This window comes from Catharus ustulatus, chromosome 9 (genome assembly GCF_009819885.2).
Source record: "Catharus ustulatus isolate bCatUst1 chromosome 9, bCatUst1.pri.v2, whole genome shotgun sequence".
In the NCBI taxonomy this organism is placed as follows: domain Eukaryota; kingdom Metazoa; phylum Chordata; class Aves; order Passeriformes; family Turdidae; genus Catharus; species Catharus ustulatus.
Window position 1 is genome coordinate 6,848,296 of NC_046229.1, and position 27,219 is coordinate 6,875,514.

At 42.6% G+C, this 27,219-nt stretch overlaps 2 protein-coding genes across 3 annotated transcripts in view; one reads left to right on the top strand and one right to left on the bottom strand.

Moving 5' to 3' along the window:
- The window catches only part of TTC39A (tetratricopeptide repeat domain 39A), a 52,541-nt gene extending 40,981 nt beyond the window's left edge, over positions 1 to 11,560 (top strand). For both annotated transcript variants that reach the window (XM_033067864.2, XM_033067863.2), the window contains exon 18: positions 1,538 to 11,560. In XM_033067864.2, coding sequence (XP_032923755.1) covers positions 1,538 to 1,658 — 121 coding nt within the window. In that variant the 3' untranslated portion in view covers positions 1,659 to 11,560. The remainder of the gene's footprint in view (positions 1 to 1,537) is intronic.
- Positions 10,992 to 27,219, bottom strand: part of RNF11 (ring finger protein 11) — a 29,719-nt gene continuing 13,491 nt past the window's right edge. Inside the window, exons 2-3 of the mRNA XM_033067865.2 lie at positions 12,601 to 12,770; positions 10,992 to 12,225 (exon numbers count right to left, since the gene is read on the bottom strand). Coding sequence (XP_032923756.1) covers positions 12,054 to 12,225; positions 12,601 to 12,770 — 342 coding nt within the window. The 3' untranslated portion in view covers positions 10,992 to 12,053. The remainder of the gene's footprint in view (positions 12,226 to 12,600; positions 12,771 to 27,219) is intronic.

The following is a 27,219-nucleotide window of genomic DNA, read 5'->3' on the forward strand; positions in this document are numbered from 1 at the left end:
CAACAGCAGCCAAAAAACCCAACAAAAAAAAAAAAACCCCATACCACCCTCATTACAAACTCCCTTATTTCACTCAGTCATATATACAGGTGCAGCTGTTACATTTCCACCTGTGGCATTAAAATGCTCTGGGTTTCAACTACAAACACTGAATGTCTCAGCAGGCCTGAGAGGGAGTAGAGCAGGGTGTTGCTGGGCTTGGGGCTGCAGAATTCAGTCTGCAGTTGGCAGGAGCGCAGGCGAGCGCTTGGCTGGTGCGTGACGCTTGATTTGCCTGACCTAAATCCACGTCCTGCTGCTGGCTTGGATCCCCAGCTCTGGGAGAAAGAGTGGGACGAGATGATAAACAGTTTTGGCTTGGTCATGCATGGAAATATTTCTGTTTGTATGACTGTAAACTACAAACAAGAATATCAGTGCACTCGTGAGGAATACAGGCTCGGCATGACAAAATTGATTCCATTTAAAGGAAAACTCCAAGGGGTTTCAGATCAGCACAGAGCAGAACCCAGCCACCTCCTTTTCTCAGTCAGCCTCTTGGGTGTTGCATGCATTAAATTATAAGCTGGTGTAGGATGGGCATGGAATTCCTTGTTTTCACCAAGAGACTGGCACTGCCACAAACAGATCCCATGCTGCCATGCTTGGTTTAAATTATGAATTTAGAACTGAAATGCTATTAAGATACACAGACTTTAATACTTAATGTTGTGTTTCTGTAAAGATGACAAATGTCTTCTGCAAGAAAATTAGCATGGTCTAATCCTCTTTTGTATTTGGATTCTGTAGCCATCCTGTAGGAGCTGACATGTTAATTCCTACTAAGTAGGATCTGCAATTTCTATGTGGTCCTGGGGCAAATTTTCTTCTTTTTATATACACTTTTCCATGAAAATACAGGTTCTTTGAATCTTCCAGTAACTGTTTAGAGTATGACAGAACTACTGGAAACTACAGGCAGATGACAGTGCAGAGCCAGGCCCTAGATGTGTGTGGTGCAAATCCTGCCAGTCTTTCCCTGGAATGGTGAATTGCTCCTGAAAAGCTGATATGGAATCTGGTGTGTGCCCACTTTCTCTTTCCAAGCTCTGGAGCAGCAAATTGTCTGCCTTCATTTCCTACACAGAGACTTCACATTGCTGGCAAACATAGGATGGAGGTGGGATGTTTCCCTCCTCTGGATCAGGATAGTTTCTTTAAGTGGGGGAAAAGTTCCTAATTTCTGAATGTAAACTAAGTGGTTGTTACAGATAATTAATATGGGCTCAATATTTTGATTGAGTGGACCAGATTCAATTTCTTATTAAGCTATATTTTTCTGTTAGTTGCCAGACAGTGGAACTACAAATAAAGAACAAAGAGCTGCATTGTTTGGCCAGGACCACATGCCTTGTATTTTAGAGTAGGCAACAAAGGAGCTTGTGCAGAAAGGATTTTTTGCTGTCTACTGTTGTTTGGCTTAAAACAGTAATTCAAAGATACCTTAGAAATGTTTTTAAAATATATATTCATCGGAGTGGATTTCCTTTTGTTTCAGACAAAACTACAAGAATTACTCCATGGAAACAAGGACACATTTCAGAATTCAGGCTGCCCTGCACCAAGCCAAATCCGCCCCAGAAAATGGAATGCACTGTGGAGCCTCAGCAGTGTCGTAACGTTTTCTTCTTTGATGTTCTGTTTGTTGCAAACTTTGTGCAGAAAATTACTGACACTTTAGAATTATTTTTCCTTCTCTTTCAAGTCAGTGAAAAACCAAATAACTTAAAATTTCAAAGGTGATGCATAAAACATTTGTCTAGTGTAATAACATGGCAAAAAAAAAATCTCAAACCAACCATAACCCTGAAAAATATTGTTTTTCCAACAGTGGCTTTTTGAATACTTACATCTGTGTAATTCATTTTTCAATCATGTGCCTTTTTCTTGCGTTCCCAACGTTATGTTGTAGCTTGCTTGTAGTGAAAGGGGAGCATTTGGAAAAAAAAAAACAAACAGCAAAACTTTCAGATTTCCAGATTTAACTTCAGTTAGTTCTAAATGTTTGTTTGGATCCATAGTGCCAGCAGCTGAGAAGGAAGCATTGCTTTTTCCCAGTGCCTGCCTAGTTGGAATGGTGTGAGAAAATCTCACAGCAGGGAGGAGCTCTGGATCCTGGGCATTTCTGGTTGTGCACAGAAAGCTTCTCTTTACCAGCTTCTACCAGTCACATTTTTGCTTCTGTAAGAAACCTGCTGGTGAAAAGAATGGTCTCCCTTATGCAAGTACCTTGACTTTTTCTTTAGTTTGGTTTTCCTGTCAAGTCTGCTGCTTGCAGCAGCTGAATTAATTTACTGAGGATTGCAGGGGAAAGGTGGTGATGGCATAAAACTGCATCACTTCTTTGACAATGGGAGGTTCTTAGGAAATGTCTTTTGTCAGAATGAACATGATCTGGAGCTTATGTCAAATTGAAAGCACAAGTTCTTGAAGGTCATTTAGGAAATGGCAACACTGCAGTGGCTGGAGCCATACAGGAGTTACTGTGACAGTTCAGCACTTCCTACAGTGACTGCCCTTAGGATTCCCAAGCTGAGATGTCCCTGTTGGACAAGGCAGATGTTCTCTGTGGGAGGAAGCTGAGGCTGGAGCAGGCTCCCTCAGCACAAAGGACAGCCCTTTATCTTTCTGTTCTTTATTGATCTTTTGGGAGATTTTCTGTGTAAGGGGCTTTGAAAATGGAGCAATGAGCTGGGTCTGCTTTAAACGCTGCCGTGGAATTCCTGCTTTGCTGAAAAACTGGGGAAGTCAGTGGTACCACAGCTTTACCTTGTGTTTGCTGTTCTCCAGGCTAGCTCCATGTCTGTATGCCTCTGGGGTTTTGGGGCACACTTCTACCTCCCTTTTGAAAGAGCTTCTTCCCCATTACCCATTCTGATGGGTGGAGATGGGAGGTCTTCTGACAGCCCTTTTTCTCCAATGGAGACGTTTGTCAGGAAGATTCATATCTATGTACCTCACAGTGAATATCCTTTCTAAAGTGATTGTTCCCAGCAGAAGAGAAAATTGACAGTTTATAGCTCTGCTTTTGCCTCCTCAAAGGAAATAAAATTGTTTTATAACTGTAGATTAATATGCAAGGAGACAGAACCACCAGTTCCTCAACAAGGAGAACTTGCATTGTCTTAAAAATAGATACCCTTTATAAAAGTCTTTGCAAGTTAAAAATCATAGATGAAGAATGCCTTTTTTAAAGTGACTTTCTCAGATAAATTCAGTTCCAATAAATTTCTCAATTCAGATAAAATTCAATATAAACAGTTATGCTATTTACATGCTGCACATCGAAACTTCAGTGTAAAAATTCAGTCATTCTTTGTATAGAATAAAAAAAGTTTCTTGTTCTACTTCATGCATATAACGCCTCTTCTTCCTGTTGTGTCCTTTTCAAATATTTTGGCAGCCTTAGCATCTTTCAAGAAAGCAATGCCATGTGAAAATTAGCATAAATTGTGCTGTGCAGAAAGTGAACAATCCTTCTGAGTGTAGATTCATTTCTCATCTTTGAAATTTCACCCACAACTCGGTTTTGCCTGATCTTAGATACATCACACAAAGGATGTACTGTGTGATACTCAGCCAGTTTCCCTGATGCTTTGCAGCAATGAAAATCCCAAGATTTTCCTAAGGTTTTCATAACCTTCCTAAGATTTTCATAGTCATCTTTACTCAAACACCAGCATCAGTCACACTGTGGACCTGATCTCCAGCTTCAGTGAGTGCTTTGTAGTTCACTGGGATGTTTCACTCTGGCTCCTTGGCTCCCAAGCCATAACAAATGATCACCTTCCTTATGCAGTGAGGATTTATGGACTGTAATAGTATGGATTCACTTGAGGAGAAGATGAGTGGAAGGTCTGGTACATTGTCACTGTGTAAGTGCTTTGATGTATTAGATTTGCAATTGCCCAACGTCACTCTGCTCATCAGTTCCTTCATTTTGGTGCTTCTCCCAGTGGGGTCTGGGCTGGAAGGTCAGTGCTGGGCTGGATTTTCCATTGCTCTTCCAGAAGCTGCTGTGTGGTGCCTGGAGCAGCTCTGCAGGACAGTAAATTGCTTCACCAGTCTGGAGTCCCAGATGCAGTGGATCAGGGGAAGTACAAATGTGTTGGTTCTCATCTCAGGGTACTCACTTAGCAGAAAATAGCAGATATTGTCATTGAATTGCACATCAGAGACTGAAGCATGGCCCAAGATTCAGGAAATGAAAGTATGACTGCAGACAGATATAGTGCACACCTCAACTGCAGAAGAAGCAATTCCTTCTGCATTCAAATGCTGAACTGTCTGAGCAATGCTTGAGAAACCCACTCTGTGCACCAGCTTTAGCCAACAAGTGCTGCAATCAGCTCTTCCCCATCCTCAGCAAAGCCAGAGATGTTACCTAAAGAGAAAAATTACTAACTATGACAGCAGACAAGTTTTCTCCATTTGGTAGGACCTCTATTATAAAACCTACAAACTTAATTTCTTTTTCTATGTATTTTTTTAAACCAGTGTTTTCCTGCCAGTAACCAAGGAGGGGTAGAAATTCCTACTCAGTGTCCTGGATGTCTGCAGCAGCAGCCATGGTGCCCCATGGGATAATGCTGTCACCTCAAAGTGGTGCTGGCAGGAAGGGCAGGGCAGTAAAAGGGGCATCCCTTTTATCATTAACTTTGTTCTGTGCAATCCCTGTGTACAGGGTCCCTCTTGAACAGAGGGAGGAGAGGGGCTGAAGAGCCAGCAGCTCCTGCTGAGGTCTGATCAGGTGCAGCTGCATCAGCTCCCAGCTCCTGTAAGTAACACAAGATGAGATACAAACTGTTGGGTGAAGGATGTTGGGCTGGAGCTGAACCTGGACACAGCTTTTCTGGATGATTTGAAGAGAATTTGATGAAGTCACAGACATGATACAGAACTACTGTGACCTGAAAACACAAACTTGATTGCTCAACTCCACCTGTGTGGTAGGAGCCTGCTTTGCTTACTGACACTCAGTTCAGTTGCCATCCACAGTTCACACGTGCCACCAGGGATGGATGTTTAAGGACTGTCCCCTTCTGACTGCCTGGCCTCAGGCTGTTTACACCTCAAAACTTGGCTTGGGAAACAGCATTTTATGAAATACAGCAGCGTAGAACAGGATCGTATCAAACATTTCCTCCCATTTCACACTGGTTTTGGCATTACATTCTGTATTGAGTGCTTTAGTATTTTTAGTTATCTGTGGCCTGGGTCCAAGACTAAAAGCTCACTAAAAGCTCGTGGGCTGACAGCTTGTGTGCCTCTGGCCCAACACAGGCATCAAGTAATGCTTCTCCATGTGAGACAAAGCTTTCCTACAGGTCAGTCCTAGAATGCAAAAAACACTCCCAGGAGTTTAAATGCAACACTCAGCCTCCAGTTCCACCTGCAAGATGCATTTCTTTGCCTTCTCAAGCATAAAAACACAGCAGCAAAGCAAACGTATGTGAAATGACCAAAACAAGGCATTCAACACCATTCCCCCTCTGGGAGGAAGAGGAGAAGATAAAGAGGTGAGTCATGTTGTTTACTGCTCTACAGGAAAATGGGTAATGGTTGGCAACATCACTGATGAATGAGATTGGGCAACCTGAACAGCCTAGAAATGAACTTGCTTCTTTTCTCATTATGTTCTGCAAATACATTTTGGTGGCAGATTATGTGCAAAGCATGTACCAGCAAGTATTTTAATTGAATGATTTGTCATCATAGAATATTTTTTAAGATGCTATCTAGATTTGCTTCAGGTGTTTTAAAAAAAGAATCCAAGTACTTTCTTTTAAGGACATGCCCAGTCAATCCCTGTCTCCAAGATTTATGAATAGCAACAGAGCTAATAAATACCTGCATTGCACTGTGGTAAAGTTCTGCATAGTGTTTGCTAAAATTCAGTCATGACTCTGTAGGACTGGGCTGTGCTCCATTATCTTCTGGTTTTTTTAAACCTCAGGACCTACTTATTTTCATTGCTGGCTAAGCATAGGCAAAATGTTTATTTAGAATTTTGCATTGCAGGGAAATTTACTTGCTTTCTTTCTCCTTGGCTGTTTTACAGAAAGAATACAAAACAGAGCAGTCATAACCCCCTACATGCTCTTTTTATGGGCTGATTCAATTTTTAAAAAGGCAAAGAAAAGTTTATCTTGTGCTAGTAAAGTACAGTTGCAGGCCTGTGGCCTAAAGTAATGTAGTGATGTGGTGGAAAGAGAGGAGGCAGAAACTGCAATACTCTGGGACAGTTCTCCTCTTCCCATTCCTTTTATCCTGCAGTACACGGGGTGTGAAGGTACGAACAACATCCTTGGTGCTGGAGCTGTGTGGGATGTTTGTCTGCAGGGCTGGAGCTCTGGGGCTGTGCTTGGTGTCACAGGGACAGTCCCAGGAGGAGCTGGTGCTTTGTGAATGCTCTGGGGAAGGTGCTGGTGCGAGATGCCTGCAGCTGCCTCTGCTGTGCAGGTGCAGAACAGGAACTGTATCTCAGTGCAGTTCAGTAAATCATTCTGGGGAGTGAAACAAGGCTGTAAATTCCAGAGCATCCTATAATTATGTGGCTCAGTTCAATGTCATCTTCATGTGGGTGCAGTGCCCAGCACTGCTCTCAGCACCACTAAGGTTGTGCAGCTGCAGAGGTTTTTAGACATAAATATCAGGACCAGTTATAGTTTTGATATTTTAGTCATAGATACACCACCAGGTTGGGAGAGATCTCAAGGATCATCTGGTCCAACCTTTCTTGCCAAAAACAGGGGCTAGGCAAGGTGGCCCTGCACCCTGTCCAGCTGAATCTTAGAAGTGGCCAGTGTTGGGAGCTCTAACATTGCCTGGGGAGATTATTCCAATGACTGATGCAATTGTGAAAAATTTGTTTTGCCTTTCATTCTTATGGCTTGTGGATACCTGAGTTTCCATTCTGTGCTGCTGGCTGGGCTCATCACCGATACAAATAAATGTTGGTATTTGTAAGGAACAGCAGGAATTCCTTAGCTACAGCTCTGCTGTTGTCTGATCTGTCACACACACACATACATAAAGAAAAGCATATATAAATATACATAAAACATCTGGGTGTATACTCACACACAGTGGTAACAGGTTCTGGAGCCAAAGCTTTCTGAAAAGTTATAAGAACTGCTTGAATTATTTATTAAATTCAGGACTTGAAAAAGGCAATATACTTTAAAAAGAAAAGAAAGCTTTGATGATGGTTGAGGAAAATGCAGAGGTTAAAGGCCTTTGCTAGTGGTTTGCAGTAGGCTCACACTGCAGGACTGTGCAGTTTGTAATCTTCTAGAAGAAATCCCAAGGCAAACAGGCAATCTAGCAAGAGCCCTTCAGTGGCATAACCTCACAAAAATGCAGTTTTGTGCTCTAGATTTGAAGGGCATCAGTTTTCACTCTGGACTAGCAGAGCTGTGCCTCAGTGGGACAGTGCCTGGGATGGCTCTGTCCTGCTCAGAAAACAGTTTTGGAGTGATTCATCTTTTCCCCCCTTGAATTCTTGCCTTGTCTGCCTCCCTCAATCTGCTTTCCCAGCATGAATCCTGGATTGCACAGGCAGCTCCTGCTAATGTGGCAGCAGTGTGAGCAAAAGATGCTGAAAAGGTGAAGTTTCTCTGTCATGGAGCAGTGAGAGCCCTGGCAAAAGTGCAGCGAGGGAGCAAAGGGAGGCTGGGAAATTGCTCGGTGTGTGGTGAATCCAACATTTACTGCTGTGTGCAGAGCTCTTGAAATGCCTTCTTGGAAAGAAAGACAAATGTTTTGTAGGGAGTGGTGCTGCAAAGAGCAGGTTTATGAAGTTTCTGGTGCTTGTTTTCCAGCCAGGACAGAGGAGGGCTGGGGGCTCTCTGTGCAGGCTCCGTGTGGCTGGGCCCCTCTTGCTGAGTAAGCAAATACCTCGGTGCTGTGGGAACACAGAAAGGGCTTTGCACAAAGGATTTCTTCATTATAAACTCCTCTCTGCAGCTTTTACTTAGCAAAGTGTCAGAGCAGAGTGGATGTTGTAATGAATCAGTTGCTAGCATGAAAATACAGGTATTTCTTTTGCTTAAAAAAGATGCTTTAGCAGAGTACATTTAGACTGTTCTCTTTATCACAAAGCATTAACTTTTCATTTCATACCAAGAATTCCACAGCCCTGAACCCTTATCCCAGAACAGGTTTAAATGCAAGATAATCTGCAAAGGATGGTTAGCATAAATTATATTCTTCAAAGTTAAATGCTATATAAAAGGAAAAGTTAATCCTTGAAGCTAATTTTTATTCTGGGTATTAAGTCAAGAAGGGCTCTTCTGAACAGATTTTATTCATGTGTTTTATAGGTTATCAACTAGAATGTGTGCTTTCAACAAAAATGTGGTATTTCTAACAAACTGTTTGTAATCAGCCAGCATCCACTTTTTTCCTAAATCCTTTTAATCCAGGATTTAACTGCTGAGAGACTCTGTACATTTAGTTTCAGCCATCTTGTTATTTATTTCACCGGCAGCCTGACTCAAAAGAATTTTCATCTTTACCAGGATTGCACAAGGACAGGAAATGTTGAAGTCCTGAAACTGTGGCAACTGAAGTAAATTCAGGTATTTCATAATCCCTCAGCCCAGAAATGTACCCTGGAAAGGGAGACTGTCAGCCTTCCAAAGACAGAATTACTTTCAGCCCTGGGAAGCTGCAAGACCATAGGAGCTTTTAAACCCTTATGTGGCTCATGCTCCTTAGAAAGAAATGCTCTGGGCTGGGTTGGTTTGTTTATGTATGATTCTACCCCAGATTTACATAATGAACTGGCAACAAGTAATAAGGACTACCATCCTTAAATGTAAAATGATTAAAGTGGTAATTCCTGTAGCATGCATGAATTTTTAAGCACAAAGGTCTGTATAAAACTGAGTATTCCTTACTTGTCATTATATCTCTGGCTTCAGGTTTGTAGGAGTTTCCCTCTCATGGAGACAAAATCCATTTCCTTCTCTAACCTACAAGTGGAACCCAAGCACATCCTTGCTGTGCCTCCTGAGTGCAGTTTCTGCAGCAGCTCTTGCTCTGCAGGGACAGCAGGGATGTGCTGGCACTGCCCTGGGACGTGTGGGTTTCACACTCAGTGTCCCTTGTGCTGCTGAAATGGAGCCTGGTGATCCCTCAGCCCTGCTGGGTCTGTGCCAGGGCTGCTGTGCCACTTCCAGCTCTAGGTTACAAATGCCATCACTGCACTGAGTGTTCCCAGCACACTGCACAGGCCCTATGAAAATGCTTCAAAGCAACAGCTCTTGAGGGCTGTCGAGCACCTCCAACCTCAGGGACTTGCACACAGTAGCTGTAAGAGGCTTTTTTTGTTTGTTTTTCCATTCAAACTCCTTTGCAGACATTTTTCTATGGACCTGCCTACCCTGGCAGAAGAAGGGCTTTGGGTGAACAGGTCCAGGTGAGTCAGAGCAAAGTCCTTCCCCTCACTGAGCTGCAGGAGACTCCAGCTGGGAACAGCTGGGCTGTGCTGGACTGTCTTAATGTGTTTGAAGTGCAAGTAATTTGTTAGACACCTCTAAGACAGGAGGTAAATGTATCTTCATCTTATAGATGGTGGAAATACAACACGGATCTGCTTCCACAATCAGCTAAAATTCAGGTTATGCATTATTTTGCATTAAATTTAGATCAATTCTTCTTTGAATTAGACATCACCCAGAACAGTATTGTACCTAAAAACTTTAAAAATAAATTGATTTATTTGTTGTATTTACACATTTGTCTTTAAGCTAAAATTTGAACTTTTTTTGAATGTTCTTTTGTCATCAGCTCCAGTTTTAGCCCTTCACACTTTATTTTGCTATTTAACAAGTATTTTAATGAAAGTAATTTCTTCCCTTAGTCCAGTCAGTATCCGTGTTCAAAGTTCAGCTGCTAGGAAACATTCAGCTCAGAAATTCATGACTTCCTACTTATTTTAAATCTTTCTTAATCAAGTCTTGTAATAAATAAAGACTAATACCACCATGACAACACTGTTTTTTTTCAAATTGTTCATTTGCCAGTTTTAACAAGATAAAGAAATGAATACTTAATGTGGACATTGTTTTACCAAAAAAAAAAAAAACCAAAAAAAAGAACCCAACCCCTGAAACAAACAGACAAAAAGGAGGACACAAAGGAACACACATGGAATGATGAAAAGGAACAATGATATTGCACAACTTCAGGTCTCTCTTCCCAGATTTTGATCCATGTAATTAGGTATGTATGAATTCAGCAAAACGTTGTTTCCAGATAAATGTGTGGCCATTTGAATGAACCTAGAATTGCAGAGTGTTTTCAGTTCCTTGTGACTGCTCCTTGGAGTTCTTCTCTAAGGGAGCAGGGTGCTGTCAGCTGCAGGAATAACAAACAAACACTGACTCTCCATTGTGCTGACCAGTTCTCCATAACCCACAGAATCACAATTCTCCTCTACTGTAAATGCACTAAGTCCTCAAAGGACCTGGGTCTTTAAACACAACTTGTTGGATCAAGAACTCAAACTATAGCTGAAACATAATCAAAAAACATCCCCCAGTTTGCTGTGGTTAACTTGAGATTGTTTCATTTCATGAGACCAGGGCTTCTCACTGTGTCAGGGTGGCACTGAATGCATAGAAGTCACAGTAGATACATTAAGGGAGTGGGGGAGAAGAAAAAAGGAAAAAAGCTAAGTGGCAAAAGGTCTTTACAGCTACAATCTTTCCTGGAGCCTCTCTTAACAAGCACATACTGTTTGCTACAGAAATCAGGGAATTGTGTCATTCTGGCTATAGCAGGACTGTTTGCCTCTCCACTGCTACCCTGACACTCTGTGTTTATATAAACTTTGCATTTATGTGCAGAACAAAGTCTGTTTTTCTCCTCTCTGCGTTCATTCCTGTTTGGTGGACTGATGTGTCAGCCAGCAGGGCTCAACAGATACATTTAATACAGGAGACTGAGATACAGTATGTTTATTCTTAACTTCTGATAACCTAAGAACTACAAGAACGAGAGATGCAGTATCCATTTGCTATGATCCAAGACAACCATTTTTAGGGAGAAAAAAGTAGAATAAGTGATCAATGCTAACACTACATTAGTTCCAAATATAATTTTTTTTTTCAGTTATGGCAGCTTAACTATTTATTGTTCATCTGGCCCACTTTTAATCTGATCAAGTTAAAGGTCACATATTAAAGTTTAAGGACTGTTATTTCACCAAAACTGAAGGAAGTTATAAAAAAACCATGAAACCACAGTTTCACTGCAGGACTTGTGTCATATCTTCATAATCTGCATCACTTGTAGAAAAGGGATAATGCATCTCAGTTTGCTTACAAGCTAGGAGATCACTTTTGAAGTCTGCATATTCCTAACTGCAAACAAAATATAGCACTTTTAACAGGTTATAAATAAACTGGTTTTCAAGCATAGAGCCAGCCCAACAATAACAATACACTATTAAAAAGACCTAAGGCAATGAATTCCATCTCCAATAAAAAAAAAAAAAAAAGAAAAAGAAAAAGAACTGTGCAAACAAGCTTAAAACTATTTCTTTGTGCCAGTGTTATAAAATGTAGATTTCAATAAAGCCTTGACCCAAATGCCAGGACTTGTGAAAAGAATCAGAACAAAACTGGTTATTTTATTTAGGAAAAAAATACTCTTATCTTGCTGCTAATAAAATTGGATACACGCAGTTTAAACATTTACAGTTGCTGTAACACTTTACACAATTCCTATATATGGGTGTAAGAACAAACATTAAAAGACAATGGTGGGTCAAGGCTTTACATTAAAAATAACAACCTACTTTTCTATAGTCTCTAAAATACTATGTTTTCCAATATTTGCAGCCATTCAGGAATATCTTTTATTTATTTATTTATTTATTAGGAAATGTATACTTTGTGCATGATCTTAATTTCCTAATTCCTGGCTCTTTGGGCTGAATGACAAAAGGATCAAACCCATTGAAGTGGATGGTCTCCTCGAAGGTTCAGTAGAGAAACCCTGGCTCAGTTAGTCTCATATGATGAAAGCAGTGCTGCATCCACTGGCTCCATGCAGGATGGACAGGTAAAGGATCTCATCAACCAGTCATCTATACAGTCCAGGTGGTAAATGTGCATGCACGGCAGAAATCGGATAGGGTCCCCATAAACAAAGTCCATCATACAAATGACGCATCTGGGGGGGAAAAAATAAAATATTTAAGCTGCTGTTACCAACCTGGAAATTAAAAACAGTGGCATATCTATTCCTGGATGCTTTTAGTATTTGTAGATACTGTGGGGTGTAGCCTTGAGTAAGATAAAGGAAAGAGTCTCAGATGCATGGAGTGGTTTGGATTAAAGAGACCTTTAGAGCCCACAGAATTCCAACCCCCTGCCCTTGGTGGTGATGCCACTCACCACACCAACCTTCTGCAGGGCCTTATTTATTTTTAAACTACATTAAATTACAGTCCCTGAAAATAAGGCAAACCCAGCATGACAAGGTCAGGTTTCCCAGGGTAGCACCCAAACCAACAAGAGCCACATCCCTCCAGTGCCCAGCACTCACTCTCGGATCTTCTTCTCGGAGCCGTCTCTGCCGGGGTCGTAGACGCCTTTGGGAAGGTGCTGGATGAGGCCGATGCGCTGCGCGATCCGGATCTGCTCCTCCTCCGTCAGCTGCGTGGCCAGGCGCGTCTGGCTCGGCGTGGGGTGATACACAGGAACAGGCACCTGCTCCTGAAAGCAAAGTGCTTCTGTTAAAAACCACCTTCTTTCTGTTAAAAACCTTCCCTAGCCTTCCACTGCACGTTATCATTCACAGCCCTACAAATATTTGTATGAACTCCCACTCTGACTTTGCAATTTTGGGGCTATAATTATAATGAGAGCAGGATAGAGAATTGAGGGCAGAATTTGAGCAAGGAGTTGTTCGTGGTTTTTCTCTGCAAAAGCTTTTGATGTCCAGGAATTGTTCATACAGGAGACACAAGGACAAGAAACTCCACAAGCCAGCAGGCAAATAAACCTTACAGGTGAAGTGCTAAGGTATAGAACTGAGCAATGTAAGGGCTTAGGGAGAGGCCACACTATGTGCAACTGAAAGTAGATTCTATGATTTTTATCTACTTTTTATATTTAGGAAGAATTCTTTGAAAGAATGAAAGATGAGGGCACTGCTTACTCTCAAAATTTTTAGAGTGGAAGGTCAGCAATAACTAAAATTTATGTGAACTGTTTTGGGCCACACAAGCTTAAATCTAGAACTGCAGATTTAATTTTCATGTGTTAAAAGAATGTAACCTGGACAGCACAAACAACAGCTTAAGTAAGTAAACCAAGTTCTATGTTTCTTCTCATACACCAGTATGACTTTACAAGTTCTCCCAAGCTAGATTCAACTATGGATATGTTTGAGATACATATTTAAAAAAAAAAATATAGGCAACATATAGCTATTATGCAGTCCTTCCTCAACCACATTCTGAGAAGCTACTCTTGAATATTAATGAACTTCAGATATTTTCACTAACATTTATATTAACATGGTATTTAATTTACTTGCTTTTAAAGCATTTTTTGGTACATAAATACCAATTTTGAACAGGATACACTATTAGGACAGTATTGGCCATTAGCCATAAATTAACAGAGAGGCAATTTCTTGCAAGAGACCCATTTTAATGGCTCTTCTTAAACAGCAGAAAAAAATTCAACTTATAGATGTGTCTGAAAATAAACCTGCTGCATCAGACACACAATGCACCGAATCATCTGTTTGGCAAATGCCGAATTTGCTGTTTCAGAGGACACTGGTGCAAGCTGAGCCCAGGGCAGGTGTGTGCAGCTGAGGCAGCACAGGTCACCTCCCACATGTAACACTGCATTTGTCAAACTCCATAAAGCTCTTCTCCTTTCACTGCCAGGAATCACAGCAAGTGGACAGCCAGCCAGGACTCCTGGAAGGCTGGGACAAAGCTGTCCCAGGAGTGAGCAGCCTCTTGCTGGTGCCACCCAGCAGCAGAAGCCCTTGCTCATGAGAAATGCTAACTACAGATACAAGTCTGCCTGGCAATTCTTCACTGAGCACAGTGCCTGGCACTGGCAGTTCAGCTGTGGGGTAAAATGCACAGTCATCTCTTAATTTAGCTACCCTAGGACTTCCCCCTCTGATTTCCCGGCTGAACTCAGAGGAATTATGAGAAGGTTCAAAAGACAGAATGCCAGGGGTTCTCCAAGTGATTAATTTCCTGACTACTCTGAACCATATTTCACAGAATCACAGAATTCTTTTGGATTGGCTCCCTTTTAGTGTTTTAAATTATCTAAAGTATTCTCTAATCATCATTTAGACAGAGAAAAGCACCAGCTGAACCCAAGGCTAGCCTGTCAGATATAACAGTATTCAGAAAGTGCCTGCAACCTTTGGTGCCAGCAAAATAAAGGATCTTCCTCTGCAGACCCTCTGCACTGAACACTTCAGCTAGAAGCAGAGCCTGGTCCTGGTTTTATGTTTCAAGAACTTAACACCACAAACTATCAGTAACTTTCTCTTCCCAGGGTTTTGCTGTACTTCTTTGAGCAGGTTATTAAAGCAATAGCAGGACATTATTGCTACCTCCTTCACTTGTTACACAGATGTAGAGAACACTCAGCATTGGAGAGGGCTGCACCCTCCTTCACATCTAGGAAAAAAACAACGAAGCACAGGCACAGCACAGGCTGGTGCCAAGTGGGCAGGAGGAGGGGAGGGAACTGTGCTTAATTAATACAGCTCCCCTGGCCTAAGTGATAATGCAGAAATTCAGTGAAAGGCAAAAACAGGAGGACAATAGATCCAAGAAATCCTCAAAATGTCTGAAAGTACCAACAAAAAACTGATGGTGAATATCTGCAGCAGAAGAACAGCAAACTGATGATCTCAGCAAAAAATGATACAACAAAAGTAAACTATAGTTAAGCAGTTAAGTAAGAATCTGCTGTGAGTTAGAGCAGTCACATCTGGACAACTCTGAAGTGAGCAACAGCCACACACTGACCAATCAACAACTGCTTTGGTTAAGTTTTGGACAGGAAATCAACAGAACTTTTAAACCTGAGATAAGCCAGACAAGAACAAAACCACATTCTCTTGTTCTAGTCTTGTACAGGCACTTGTGAGAGACCCTGCAGCTGGGGAAGCCACTTGTGATTACTGCAGTGCCCCTCTCCCCTGGGTGTCACCTTCCCTGCAGAGGGGCTGCAGGGACCCGGCTCCTTGGTGTGCCAAACACACAAACGCTTTGGCACTGCCAGGGTGGATGGAAACTCCTCCCTTTGGCATCCTGGCTCAGGTTCCCTCCCGGCACAGCCACCCCCGACGTGTCTGACACAGCCCATTAAGGCAGGAATTTATAGTCTCCAGCTGGGGGCTTCTACAATTTCACATTCTAGACAAGAAGCTCTTGTCAGAGCAGTAACTGGGTGAAAATGGTGGTGTCTTTTCACCACGATGTCCCCACACTCGTGAATGCACAGAGCTGGGGTTGGTGTGGCTGTTGTGAAAAATGCAGAACAAATTACTGTAAATAAACCACAGAGAGCACTCGATACCCAGGCACTGGTATCTCCTGGTGGCACTTTGATCTCCCCTCCCGGCTGCTATTAAAAGCCTGCCCAAACTGAGCCCTGCACACGAATGCACAGGGAGAGAACACAGCCACACACGGTGCAGTGTCACATTATAGGCACATCGACACTGACCCTTTCAAACTTTCTCCCCTCCAGCAGGTGAAAAAGGTGTGCTCATACCTGTATGATTCTAAAACTATTCTGAACTATTTAATTCGTAAGAATCTGAGAGGCCAGGTTTCTCTGAGTGCAAAGTGCCATGCCCAGCTCCCCCAGCAGAGCCTGACCAGCACCCTGAGTGCAGCTGGGCTCTGTCCCCTGGCAGCCCCTTGGGCACATACCCAGCTGGATTTCTCCACTACCCAATCTCTGCAGTGATTTTGGGAGTTAAAACATCCAACTATAATTCCAAGCAGCCGGTCCCGTGTGGGTTTATCAGCCCTTTGCAAATCCTTCACAGTTTATAAAGGTTGCTTTGACTGACCAAGGTCCTGCTCCTCCAGGGTGGGTGCTCAAGGGGAACGACTCCAGACTTCACTCAGCTCGCATTTACAGCCAGGGGCCCCTTGACATGTGTGTATATAAAAAAGATTGTATTACCCAAGTAATTATTATTTTACTCCAAAGACGAGCATGAATTTATTGCTCTGGTGTCTCACATTTCGCTTATTGACCATGGAAAATGTTTTTGCAGACAAAATTACAAATACCGAACTTTTAGCCAAAGTCTGTGTTATTTATCATTTGATAAAGATGTAAGGCACTTCAAACTAAGATGAAATTTCATGCTAACTCTATTACTACGTGCAAAAACCACTAAAAAAGGCCAAAGCAAATAATCAAATCCACATATTACTGTCAGGCAATGAAATAAAAATCACTTTCTGGCACTTAATTTGCTATAGTCAATTATTTTTTTCCCCATAAGAATTTAGTAATGATGAAACACCTCAGTTGTAATCCTGGAGATACACAACTTTCTCTTTGTTCACAAAGTCAGTGGTATCCACTCAATTTTCCCTGGATTTCTGTGCACAGAAATCATTCACTCCCAATGTTTATTCAGCCCTTAAAAACAACAGCATTAATTCAGACTCAAGGACTACAGCAGTGTTTGTGTCTCCATCTCACCCCAACTCCTCCTTCTCTGGGGGAAAAAAAATCATAGAGGGCATCTGGAGGTCTGCATTTCTCACTCCTAAGGAAAATAAACGTTTTCACACATGGCCTAAAAGGCTCAGAAACTTTATACATACACATTTCCAAGCACACCTTGGACTTATGACTAGAAAAAAGTTTCACCAGGCACGGTTTTCAGTTTGAAGTTTCCTCATCAATGCAACTTACTTTAGTTATGCTGCTGTAAATCTGCTTTTCTCTAGTTTTACAGCCTTTTTGTCTTGTTTTTGCAAGTACCATGAATTTGTAATACTCTGAAAACAGGTCAGTAGTAGATCAGAAACTCTTAATCCCTGGATAAAGATTATTTTAAGATCTCTCTACACCACATATCAGCAGTACGTTATCAGGCCTTTTATATGTTTGTTGTTTTTATAATTGCACCAACATGCCAAAAGTATAATTTCAGAATGGTCAAAGGTAAAATGAATAATCCCTAACATCAAATAGTTCCAGAGGTTAAAGCCTCATTGCTATCCCTGAGATCCTGTCTACAGCCTCCTGCTTTCCTCTACTGATTGCTTTGCCCTGTTTCCATCTCTAAATTTCCTTCCTCACCTAATCCAGTGCTCTTTGTGTCTCACTCTGGGATATTAATTTGCCTTTTATCACCAGATCAACAGTGTATCTGTTAATTCAGTCCGACAGAAGAGACAAACACCTCCCTAACCATGTTTATCCTACATCTTTTTCACACTTTTCAAACATCAGTAGCTGTAGCGCTAACACTCCTTGCGGTCGCTGCCTAATTAATTAATGCAAATATAACAGTTCCATTTGCATCTCCCCAGCTGTTCCCACAGCTCTGTTCTGAAATCCCTTCAACTTGCAAATGTCCTGCCTGGAACAGGATGTCTGAAGGCAAGTGCCCTGGTTCACACACACCAGCCCCATTGCAGCACTCACCATCCTACACACAGCTCAGCCTGGCTGCTCCCCAGCTTTCTCACCTCTAAGGACAGCAGAGAACCCAAAACACTCACCTAAATATGAACAACCTCCATTTATAAGTGTAAAGTCAGAAGGTGAGAAAAAAAAATTGTGCTCTTTGACGCCTGTTTCAAAAATTCCTGCTGAATTCGATAAAATTTTCTCTTCTCACCACTTTATTATTCACTAGGAACTTGCTGGGATGATGGTCCAGGGACCTTTTCTGTGAATGTCATTCTGATCAGGGTGAAAAAACTCAAACTCCATGCATATGTGAATACACGTTCTGAAATAATATCCTCCCCCAAGACACATTAATGTGAAACCACGCGCCATTATAATGTGCATTATATGACAACTACAGCTTACTTTAATAATCCTTAGAATATTACGAGCAGCCTGCCAACTATAAAAGCCTTTTTCTGCCATACAGAAGAGAGCAGGTAATTTATAAAGGTGAATAGCAGTTGCTATAAAACATCATGTAATGAAATTGCTACCCAATTTTTTTATATTTCTGCATCTCTCAGTATGAGTAACTGCAACAGCTGAGCACTTAATGCTAAAAAGTTCTTGTGAAAGAAAAATCCGCTCCTATCCCTCCTCCCTTTGGGAGGGGACATCTGGGACAGACAGATCAGATACAAGTGCACACACACTTCCCACCATGGTGTTTCTAAGGGAAGATTACTAAGAATTCTGGTACTGCAGGAATTGAGCACTGCAAATATGGTCGGTAATTAATGTAACATTACTGAGGCACCAGGTTGCACACAGGAGAGGAACCTGCAGGATCTGTGCTGTGTTCCTCCAGCTGTTGACTCCAGTTAAGAAGCAACACTCGTTCTGAGTCATGGATCACACTTCAGAGAGGTGTTTTTTGGTGAAAGCCACAGTGGCCCTGCAGACATGGCACAGCCTCATTCACACCATAACCAGAACTGTAAAACTGTCTTGTGCATTCTCCACAATTATTCCACTGAAATGAAGTGAATATATCTGAAGAGTTGGAAAAGAGCAGCAACCATGAAAGAAAGTGACTCCTGACTGCTGACTCTTAAAATATCACCTGTCCCCTGAGCTCAACTTTGCTACCAAAAATAGGGCTGGGACAGAGAGAGGAGGTACAAAGTAGATGTATCCTGCCTGCTGCTTTCCTAGACAGTGACATGGGCTGTGAGAAAAGGACTTTCAAGTTTCACCCCCGTGCTGTCACACAAACCCAAAAGGCTATCAACCTACTGCCAAGACAAACAGTTGGCAGTGCCCGTGCAGCTTGGCCAGAGCAAACCCAGCCTCACCTGGCAGATGGAAATCACCTACAGCTCTGCAGAGTCACCTGCTCTGAAATTTGATTAACCATCAAGGCAAGCCAAAATACAAAAGACTAGCAAGAAAGAGTTGTAGGGAAAAAGCAGTAATTAAAAAGCAGTAATTACTCCCTGGAAGCACAATCTCCTGACACAGCCAGTTTTTACATTTTCAGGCTGCACAGCAGGTTCCTCTAACTCAAGGGCGTCAACCTTGGTACTGATGGTTCCACTTGCTGATTTCTTGTTCACCAGCTTTGTGTCAGTTTTAGGTGCCCTTGCTCCTTTCTCCAGAGATCCCATCAAACATCAGAGTGTGAATTTTTTCAGGAAAGTCAGTAATGTATACACCAACATGTCCCAGACCAGTAAATTGCTCACCAGAGAATTGATTCCATCCCTCCAGACAGCCTCACTGACAGCTCAACTTACAGCACTGGGCCACAACTTCTGAGAGATAACAAAGCCCTCTTGTTACAGCTCCCAGCATGTTTATTTTAATAGGCTTTTAAATTTATATTGAGAAGGAAAAGATTCATAAACAATTTATAAAATTTCATGCTTTTCTGTCAGGCTGCTGCAGTGAGAAAAGCCAGGAAGGAACAGTTGCACCTAAACATTAAAGACACTCAGGCACAAAATGCAGCCTCCTAAGACTGGTACACCCCAGGGACTACAGAGCAAAGCAGCTGGGTAGGGAGAAAATCTAGCAGAAGGGGCCAGCAATCAATTCTGCAGCTGGTGGGGAAAGAACAGCATGTGAATGTGCATCATTCTACCCCATAAGCAACCCCACATGTGTGTTATTGTTACATATTCTCTCCCACTTATGCCAAGTGGTTCTTTGCAGAAACCTCTCCCTAGGCCTGACCAGAGCAGACAGTTTTTACAGTGCTATGGCTGCATTAAACACAGCACTTACAGTTCATATGAGATGGATGCTGGGAAACTGAGGAGTAGATTTAACAGCAAATAAAAACCTGAAGTTTTTGGAGAAAGAAAACAGTTCTGAGATGGAAAAGGCTGAAAATTAATATCTCAGATTGTCTCCTCTGCTGAAAGGTAAAGTGAATCTACTCTGTGCCACCCACTTACTGCTGGGGAGCTGCAGGGTAGCAGGAAGGAAAAAAAAATTAAAAAACACCCCAAACAAAGGAATGGAGTTAAGGTGTTTTTTGGAGGCTGTGTTTAAGCACAAGAGACAGGGGAAGCTATGATGGGAAACCCAACAGAACATGAGCAGTCCACACGGACATCAGGAAATTGTTCACACTTCCTTTAGACATGTTTGCTTTCTGCAAAGGGTAAATATCAGTCAGTGCAACTTGTTTACAGTATAAATCGAAGGGGTAACAGCTAAAAAATGGTAGTATTGATCATCCTGGGGAACACAGAGTGTGCAGGCAGCCGTGACTCTCGCTGAGCCAGGCCCTGGGTGCAGCAGCAAACACTCTGCTCACACCCTGCCCTGCTCCCTGATGTGGGACACGTGGGATCTGTCCTGGACACCATCCCTGTGCACACCCCAAACCACCCCGAGGCTCTGACTCACCTCTGGCTACAAAAAGCTCACACGTGCTTCTGCCACCCGAGACATGGGCCTGGCCCAAAGCTCCCATCCCAAAGCTCCCAAAGCATTGCATCACTCTGACAAGTGTGTGCAAGTCCTCCTGCTGGGTATGGATCACTGGACAGGCATTCCCAGGGAAGAGTGAACTTCAGGTGGGGAATGTGAGGCACTGAGAGTGAACAGCAGTGCACACTGTGCCCTGAACTGCTACTGAATCCACAGACTCAGTGAGCTGAGTAAGCACACACAGCCCCTGCTTATGGTGCCATTTCAGGGAATTTGGGGATTAGGGCACAGCTGACTCCAGCTGCTCTAAAACAGCTCTAAAACAGCACTGCCTCAGGACTGGGGGTCCTGCCACGTCCCTTGCAGTGGCTCCAAGGACACTGCTGCAAGTGACTCTTCCCCTCATGGAAAGCAAACAAGCCATGGCCACTGACAGTGAGATCTCTGCAGCTGCTGGGAAAGTTGGGAACAGGCACACAAGAGGAAAATGGGAGGAGTGCCCCTGTTGGGACTCAAGCCAATTGTGAAAACCTGACTCCAAACACTTAAAAAAATAGCAAGAGTGCTAAAATATATCTTCTGGCAAGAATTAGGTCAGCTCGATGGCAATTCTAAGAACAAAACAGCCCTTCTGAGGACTTCAGGAACAAGGTAGCAAAGTTGTGGAAATCTGCTCTAATTAGCCAAGAGGACAGAGAGGCGGGCAAGCCAAGGAGTAAACATGAAAATGCACATAAACTGAAGGCACGAGCAGTCAATCCATCAGGAGAGGGCTGCTGAGGCATAAATACAGGCTGTGCTTCAGTGTGTAAATAGACACGTATATGTGTGTATTTAAGGGTGCTAGTGTGCACATCATAACACATAGCAGAGGAATATGCAGAACTAGTAAAGGATTTTAGAGAAAGAGTGAGTAGGATATCAAAGGACTGGAGAAATCAAGTGACGAACGATCTCATCTCTAGGCTGAGCATTACTGTTAACAGCCTTGCCTAAAGCTCCTTTCCACAGACATCCAAAAGCACCCTATGGAGGAGCCTAGGTCCTCCTACATCAGGTTCCTAAAACAGGACTTAAATAGACACAACAGTCTCAGCTACACTGAGAACATCACCCTTATGTAAGGTCTATGTGAGGTGTCAGTTCAGGTTCAGATAAGAGGTAACACACAGGTTAGGAAAACAGGCACAGCAGCAGCTCCCTCCCATCCTCTGCCTCTCATTCCTGCACTGTCCTAGGCCATGACACAAACTGCCTTTTTGTAGCCACCCAGCTGTAAGCAAGCACCAAAAAAATGTCTGAAAGAGGACACAGTTGTTCTTTTTATAGAGATACAGTCTGTTAACCTCACCAAAGCACACAGAAGAGGACACATAGAAGGTTTCTGCAAACGTTGTCAGGGACCTTCCCCTTACCTGGCCCAGCTGATGAGGCCAAGCAGAGCCAGCCTGGGAAGGAGGGCCAGCAATGGCTCCCCCAGCAAGGGAAGCCAAGCAGAAACCCACTGAACATTGTTTTCTTTCAGGACTGGCAGCAAACAGGGACTCTGAAGGGCAGGACTCTCATATATTGCAAAGCTCTGCCACACCTGATGGAAGAATTTTCCATCAGGCCTCACACCAAGCAGGGACTCAGGAGTGAGACTCTCATACAATGCAAAGCTCTGCCAGAGCATAAGGAAAGGAGAGCAAACAGATTGCTCTGCTAAGGATAAATGACTTGGGGAAGAAAAGGGGCAGCAGTCCACATGACACTGCAGAAGAGCTTCAAAAAGCAGATGGGGCTGGTGATGATCTGGGTCTGTGTAACCACAGAGCAGGAAAACCTGCAGCAGAGACTGCTGGTGTGGGGAACCTGCTGTGAGACTGTGTCAGTGAGGCAGCCTGTGACAGCAGGGTTTGTTCCAAAACCCAGGAATCTGTGCTATACTTCACTGCATCATAACTTTGTACTCAATTTGAAATATTTTAATTGCCTTTTTAACAAAGCCATCCTCAATTATGAATGCTTGCTCAAGCAGAAAGCTGCCACACCTTGGCAGTTTGATGGTACACTCAGCTCCACAGGCCTTTTTATTTTCTTACTGGCATCTGAATTTCTAATGAACAGTGGATACCCCTGAGATCAAGGTGTGTGAGAAGCCTCAGTGCAGCAGGGGACTGTGCACAGGCAGCCAGGAGGCTTCCTGAGGCCAGTGAAAGGATTCATCAACACTGCTTTTTGCAACAGCCACGACTTTTTTTTTTTTTTAAGCATGTTTCTGCATCAGCCTGCTGGAAAGCACAGACAGAAGGAGGCTCACACACACCTGCCATGCACTGGGGCACCTCAAACACAGTCTGATTGCCTGTGTGCTGCTGTCCCAGTGTCACTGGCGAGGGGGCTTGGAGAGGGACAGATCCTGGCAAACTGACTGGGGTTTTCTGTGCTTTCAGCCACATCATGAGGCTGAAACTGGGGTTTGAACTGGGAGTGCCAGCAGCACCCTGAACTGCTGGGCTGTGCACAAGAGGCACAGCTCAGGGCACTCCATAGTGTGGATGCTGACACTTCCCCCAGGCACCCACTTGCTGCCATCTCCCACTTCAGGGAGAATGAGCACACACAAAAAATGTGATCTGACTATTTGTTTAGCATCATTTAATAATAACATTAATTATTTCGTCTCTGAGTTAATAAGCAGCAGCTGTAAATAGCCAGAGGCACCAAGTCAGGCTATCAGCTCATCTCATCCAGTTATTTATTAATCTTAAAGGAACATCCCAGGCATTAAATGAATATTTCTAAATCTCTTGGGTTGTTGGGGTATTTTTTAAAGCAGTTCTCTATTTATAAGCAAGTAATGACTGTATGAATATCAAGGCACACTAAAGCTTGACAGAGCTCCACTTCTCAATGCAGTATTAGCAGTGAACACAAGGGCAATGTTTCTATTTTTTCCAGCTAAGTCTTGTCCTCGCAAGCAATGACTCTGCGTTTTCAGCTCACGGGGCACAAATCCAAGTGTGATCTCATGCAACTGTCAAACCTCTTCTAACAGAAAAAAAGCCTGTGCCAAGAACAGGTAGAGAAATCATAAATAGCTCTCTCAGGAGTTGGTTATACAAGTGAAATATTTCCAGAACACGTTTTTCGTACTATTTTAGAGTTTCAAATGCACAGAGACAGTTCAATGGGCACTTGGTCATCTCTTTAATGTGTCACCAGACAACACAGATTTGTTTCACTGCTACGTATGAAAAGCCAGTTGCTGGTGCAAGCAGGACTAATTGCAAACGTTCAGCTTCACACATAAATAAGGTACAACCTCCACCACTAACAGTACAAGCAAACACCTGGCTAATCAGCCTTTTCAATCTATGGGTAGTGGGGCTTTTTACACTCATCTTTGGATCTTGCCTGTGCTGGTTTCACACCAAAAATACCCACATCTGCTTCAGCACAGGTGCTTTCAGAGTAGGTGGTTTGAAGGGGGAACTGAAGCAGCTCCAAGCTTTTGCAAGGGTGAGGGGGAAGATGCCCAACCCAACCTCTGCAGCTCCATTTCATCTTGTTCAGCTCTAATGGGATGAAGAAAAAACTCTATTTTGTCAGACCATTCCCCTGCTTACACCCACTGTCACAGAAGACAGGGCTTTGTTTACATGCAACTGCCTTTCTGAAGGAAAACTTGAAGTTTCCACAATGGATTCATCCTGCTGTCTGCATGGATCAATGGATCAGTAAAATCTACCAATGTCCCCACTACAGCCCAGGAGTACATTCAGTTAAGGATTTCAAACAGTACCAGGGACATGGCACTTGAGCACCTACTTAAGTACTTGCCTGAATTATGGCTCAGGCTGCCACAAAACCTCAGAAGAACAGAAAACTGTTTGAGAGGAGGGACATGAAAACAGAGAGGTCATTTTTCTGAATATGGACTGACTGGTTGGTAGACAAAGCCCCATTTCACCAGGACACACCCGCATGAAGGCAGCTGCAAAGCCTGGAGATTTCCAGCCTCAGCTCATCCAAACACAACCCATCTTTCAGGTTGTGTGAGGAACACCAGAAACCCTGAGCACTAAAAACAGTGATACACAGGAGGCAGTTTTACAGCTGGAGTTGAGAAAGTCTCATGGAAATACAAAATTTGTCTGTGCAAATTTAAAAGCTCTAATTTACCAACAACATTTACACACACACACACACAAGGATACAGTTCAGGTCCTGCACTGAAGTCTAACTCCACCACTCTGGGTGAGGGTTATGCTACTTTTGTTGTCCCTGAGCCATGAGAGCACAATGTCATTAACACTATGCTACCAACACTCTCAGGCTTTATAAAAATATAAAGAAACACTTGTACTCACTGTATTCTCCTGCATTAATGTTTAGGGTGGAATCACCATGTCCTGCTGCAACCTACACGCTCACTAAAATAAGTTTTGTCAGTTTATACTCACACAGACAAACTGCAGTCACGACAAAATGCCAGAATGGAGTAACACTGAGCTTTTTTGGAGGTAAAAAAAATACACACAGCCCCAGCAAAACAGCTATCAAGAAAACCCATGAGTTCTTTACGTTTAATTTATGACATTTAGTCTAGACATCTAGTCTTGTTACCTTGGGAGTCATTAGGGTGTAACTACAGAGGTAACTGTAATACCTAGATAAGCTCCAAGGGGAAAAAGCAACTTGTTGCTCAGACTACAACTTCATAAGCAGAAATATGATGACTCAATGACTATGAAACATTTTAGTTATCTTTTCAGACATTCTAGCTCACCCTTTGATCCCTGAATAGAGACCTCTCCAAGAGGCAGTGGGTGCAGCAAAGTAACTTAGGAAGGAAGAAAATTGCATTTAGTGCTACTCCTACAAGCCCACAGGACTAAACTCACTTTGTCTCCTTATGGTCAGCTGCAGTTAAGTGAAGTCCCAGGGAATATGCTTCCCTGGAAACACCAAAAGATTTGCTGAACCAAATTCCTGTCTTTAAATGGGAATAAATCCATCCTTTCCTATGGATGAATCTCCAGTGCAGTAAAGACAAAAGTAGAAATTACTGCAGCAAACAATTTTTGCTCTTTCACTTGTTTTGAATCACACAGTAGATACAGAAATAAACTGATCCTTCTGGGAGATCTGGAAGCTCTGTGTTCTTCCTTGGGGGCAGAAAATGATTGGGCATGGCCTTCTCTGTGAACTTTGGCAAAAAGGAATCCAACGTTCATCAAATGAAGTCTGCTGAACACCATAAGCAAGGACCCTGCAGAGTAATTTCAGACTAGAAACCAGGTCAAAGAAAATTTCTTTGCTGTGCTGAAGCTTTGTATTAAAATTAGCCTTGAAATAACTTACAGGCCTGGTTCTAATTTTTTGTATCATTCCATGTAGTGCTGCACTCCTGGTGAGGTCTTCACTCATGTTGTGGAATGGTTTACCCCAGTGAGAGAGGATAACATCCAGCAGCACATGAAAAGGTGCTTACCCCTTGGAGCTGCACATTCTGCAAATCTGGAGTTAAGTATTGTCTCTAACTTCTACTATGAGTCCCCTTGACAAATTCACTGCAAGATGCTGAGCAGTCAGTCAGTGCTCCCTCCATCACTCAACACATGCCCTATTTTAGTATTTTCTTTTTTTTCACTGTTGCTTTTGTTTGGTTTCACTGACTATAGATAAGACATTTTGTTTTTCAGGAAAACCAAGTTGTTTGAATATCATATCTGCTAATAAACAAAATAAAAATAGAAGCGTTAGCCCAGAAAAACAAAGGCTGCAAGGGATATAGGATCTCTAAATAAATCAGGAGTGTAAACATCAGAGAAACAACTAAAGACCTGGTAGAAGAATTACAGGTGCAAGTTTGCCATAAACAATTTAGAATTGTGAAATAAGCTTCTTCAGCCTTAGTTCTTGGTTGATCAAAAGAGGGTCCCTGTAGGGGTAACAGGGCAAAGCTTGACCAGTGTCTTTCAAAATCATCCATGGTCTGCAGAAAATAACTTTGCTGAGTATATGCAAAAATATATCCTCTTGTCCAGACACCAGAAAACAGTCCAACTCACACACTTGTTAGCTTGCAATTTTCAAGACTGTACTGAAAACAGTTATTATCCAAATTAATATAATCTCTGATGCAGTGTAAAACTAGCAATAATGCTTGTCATGTTAAACTCAAAGCTAATTTAAATAAAATACAAAAGATATTGCTCAGTAAATCCAAGCTTCATTTTGTTGAAGCCAAGTCAGCAAACACTATCATGCCCACTTGGAAGTTAAGACACTAACAAAACAAAAGCTTTAAATGTGAGAAAATGAGTTTTTGGGAAAAATAATTTTGATCTCAGGGAGGGTCTTGATAGCCCACTGGTGGAAGACACCTACAGTGGAGCACAAATGTTCTTGGGCAAACCCCTTCTCCTGCAGCACAATCTACAGGCAGAACCAGGAATGAAGGCAGGGCTGAACAAAAGACCTTTATAAAGTTTTTTCTGCTGAACATATGCTAGCTGGAAGTTCCACTTCTGTTGTTTGAGTAGCACCAGGTAGCTGCACCACCAGTGAGGATTTGGCCATGGCAAGCAAAATG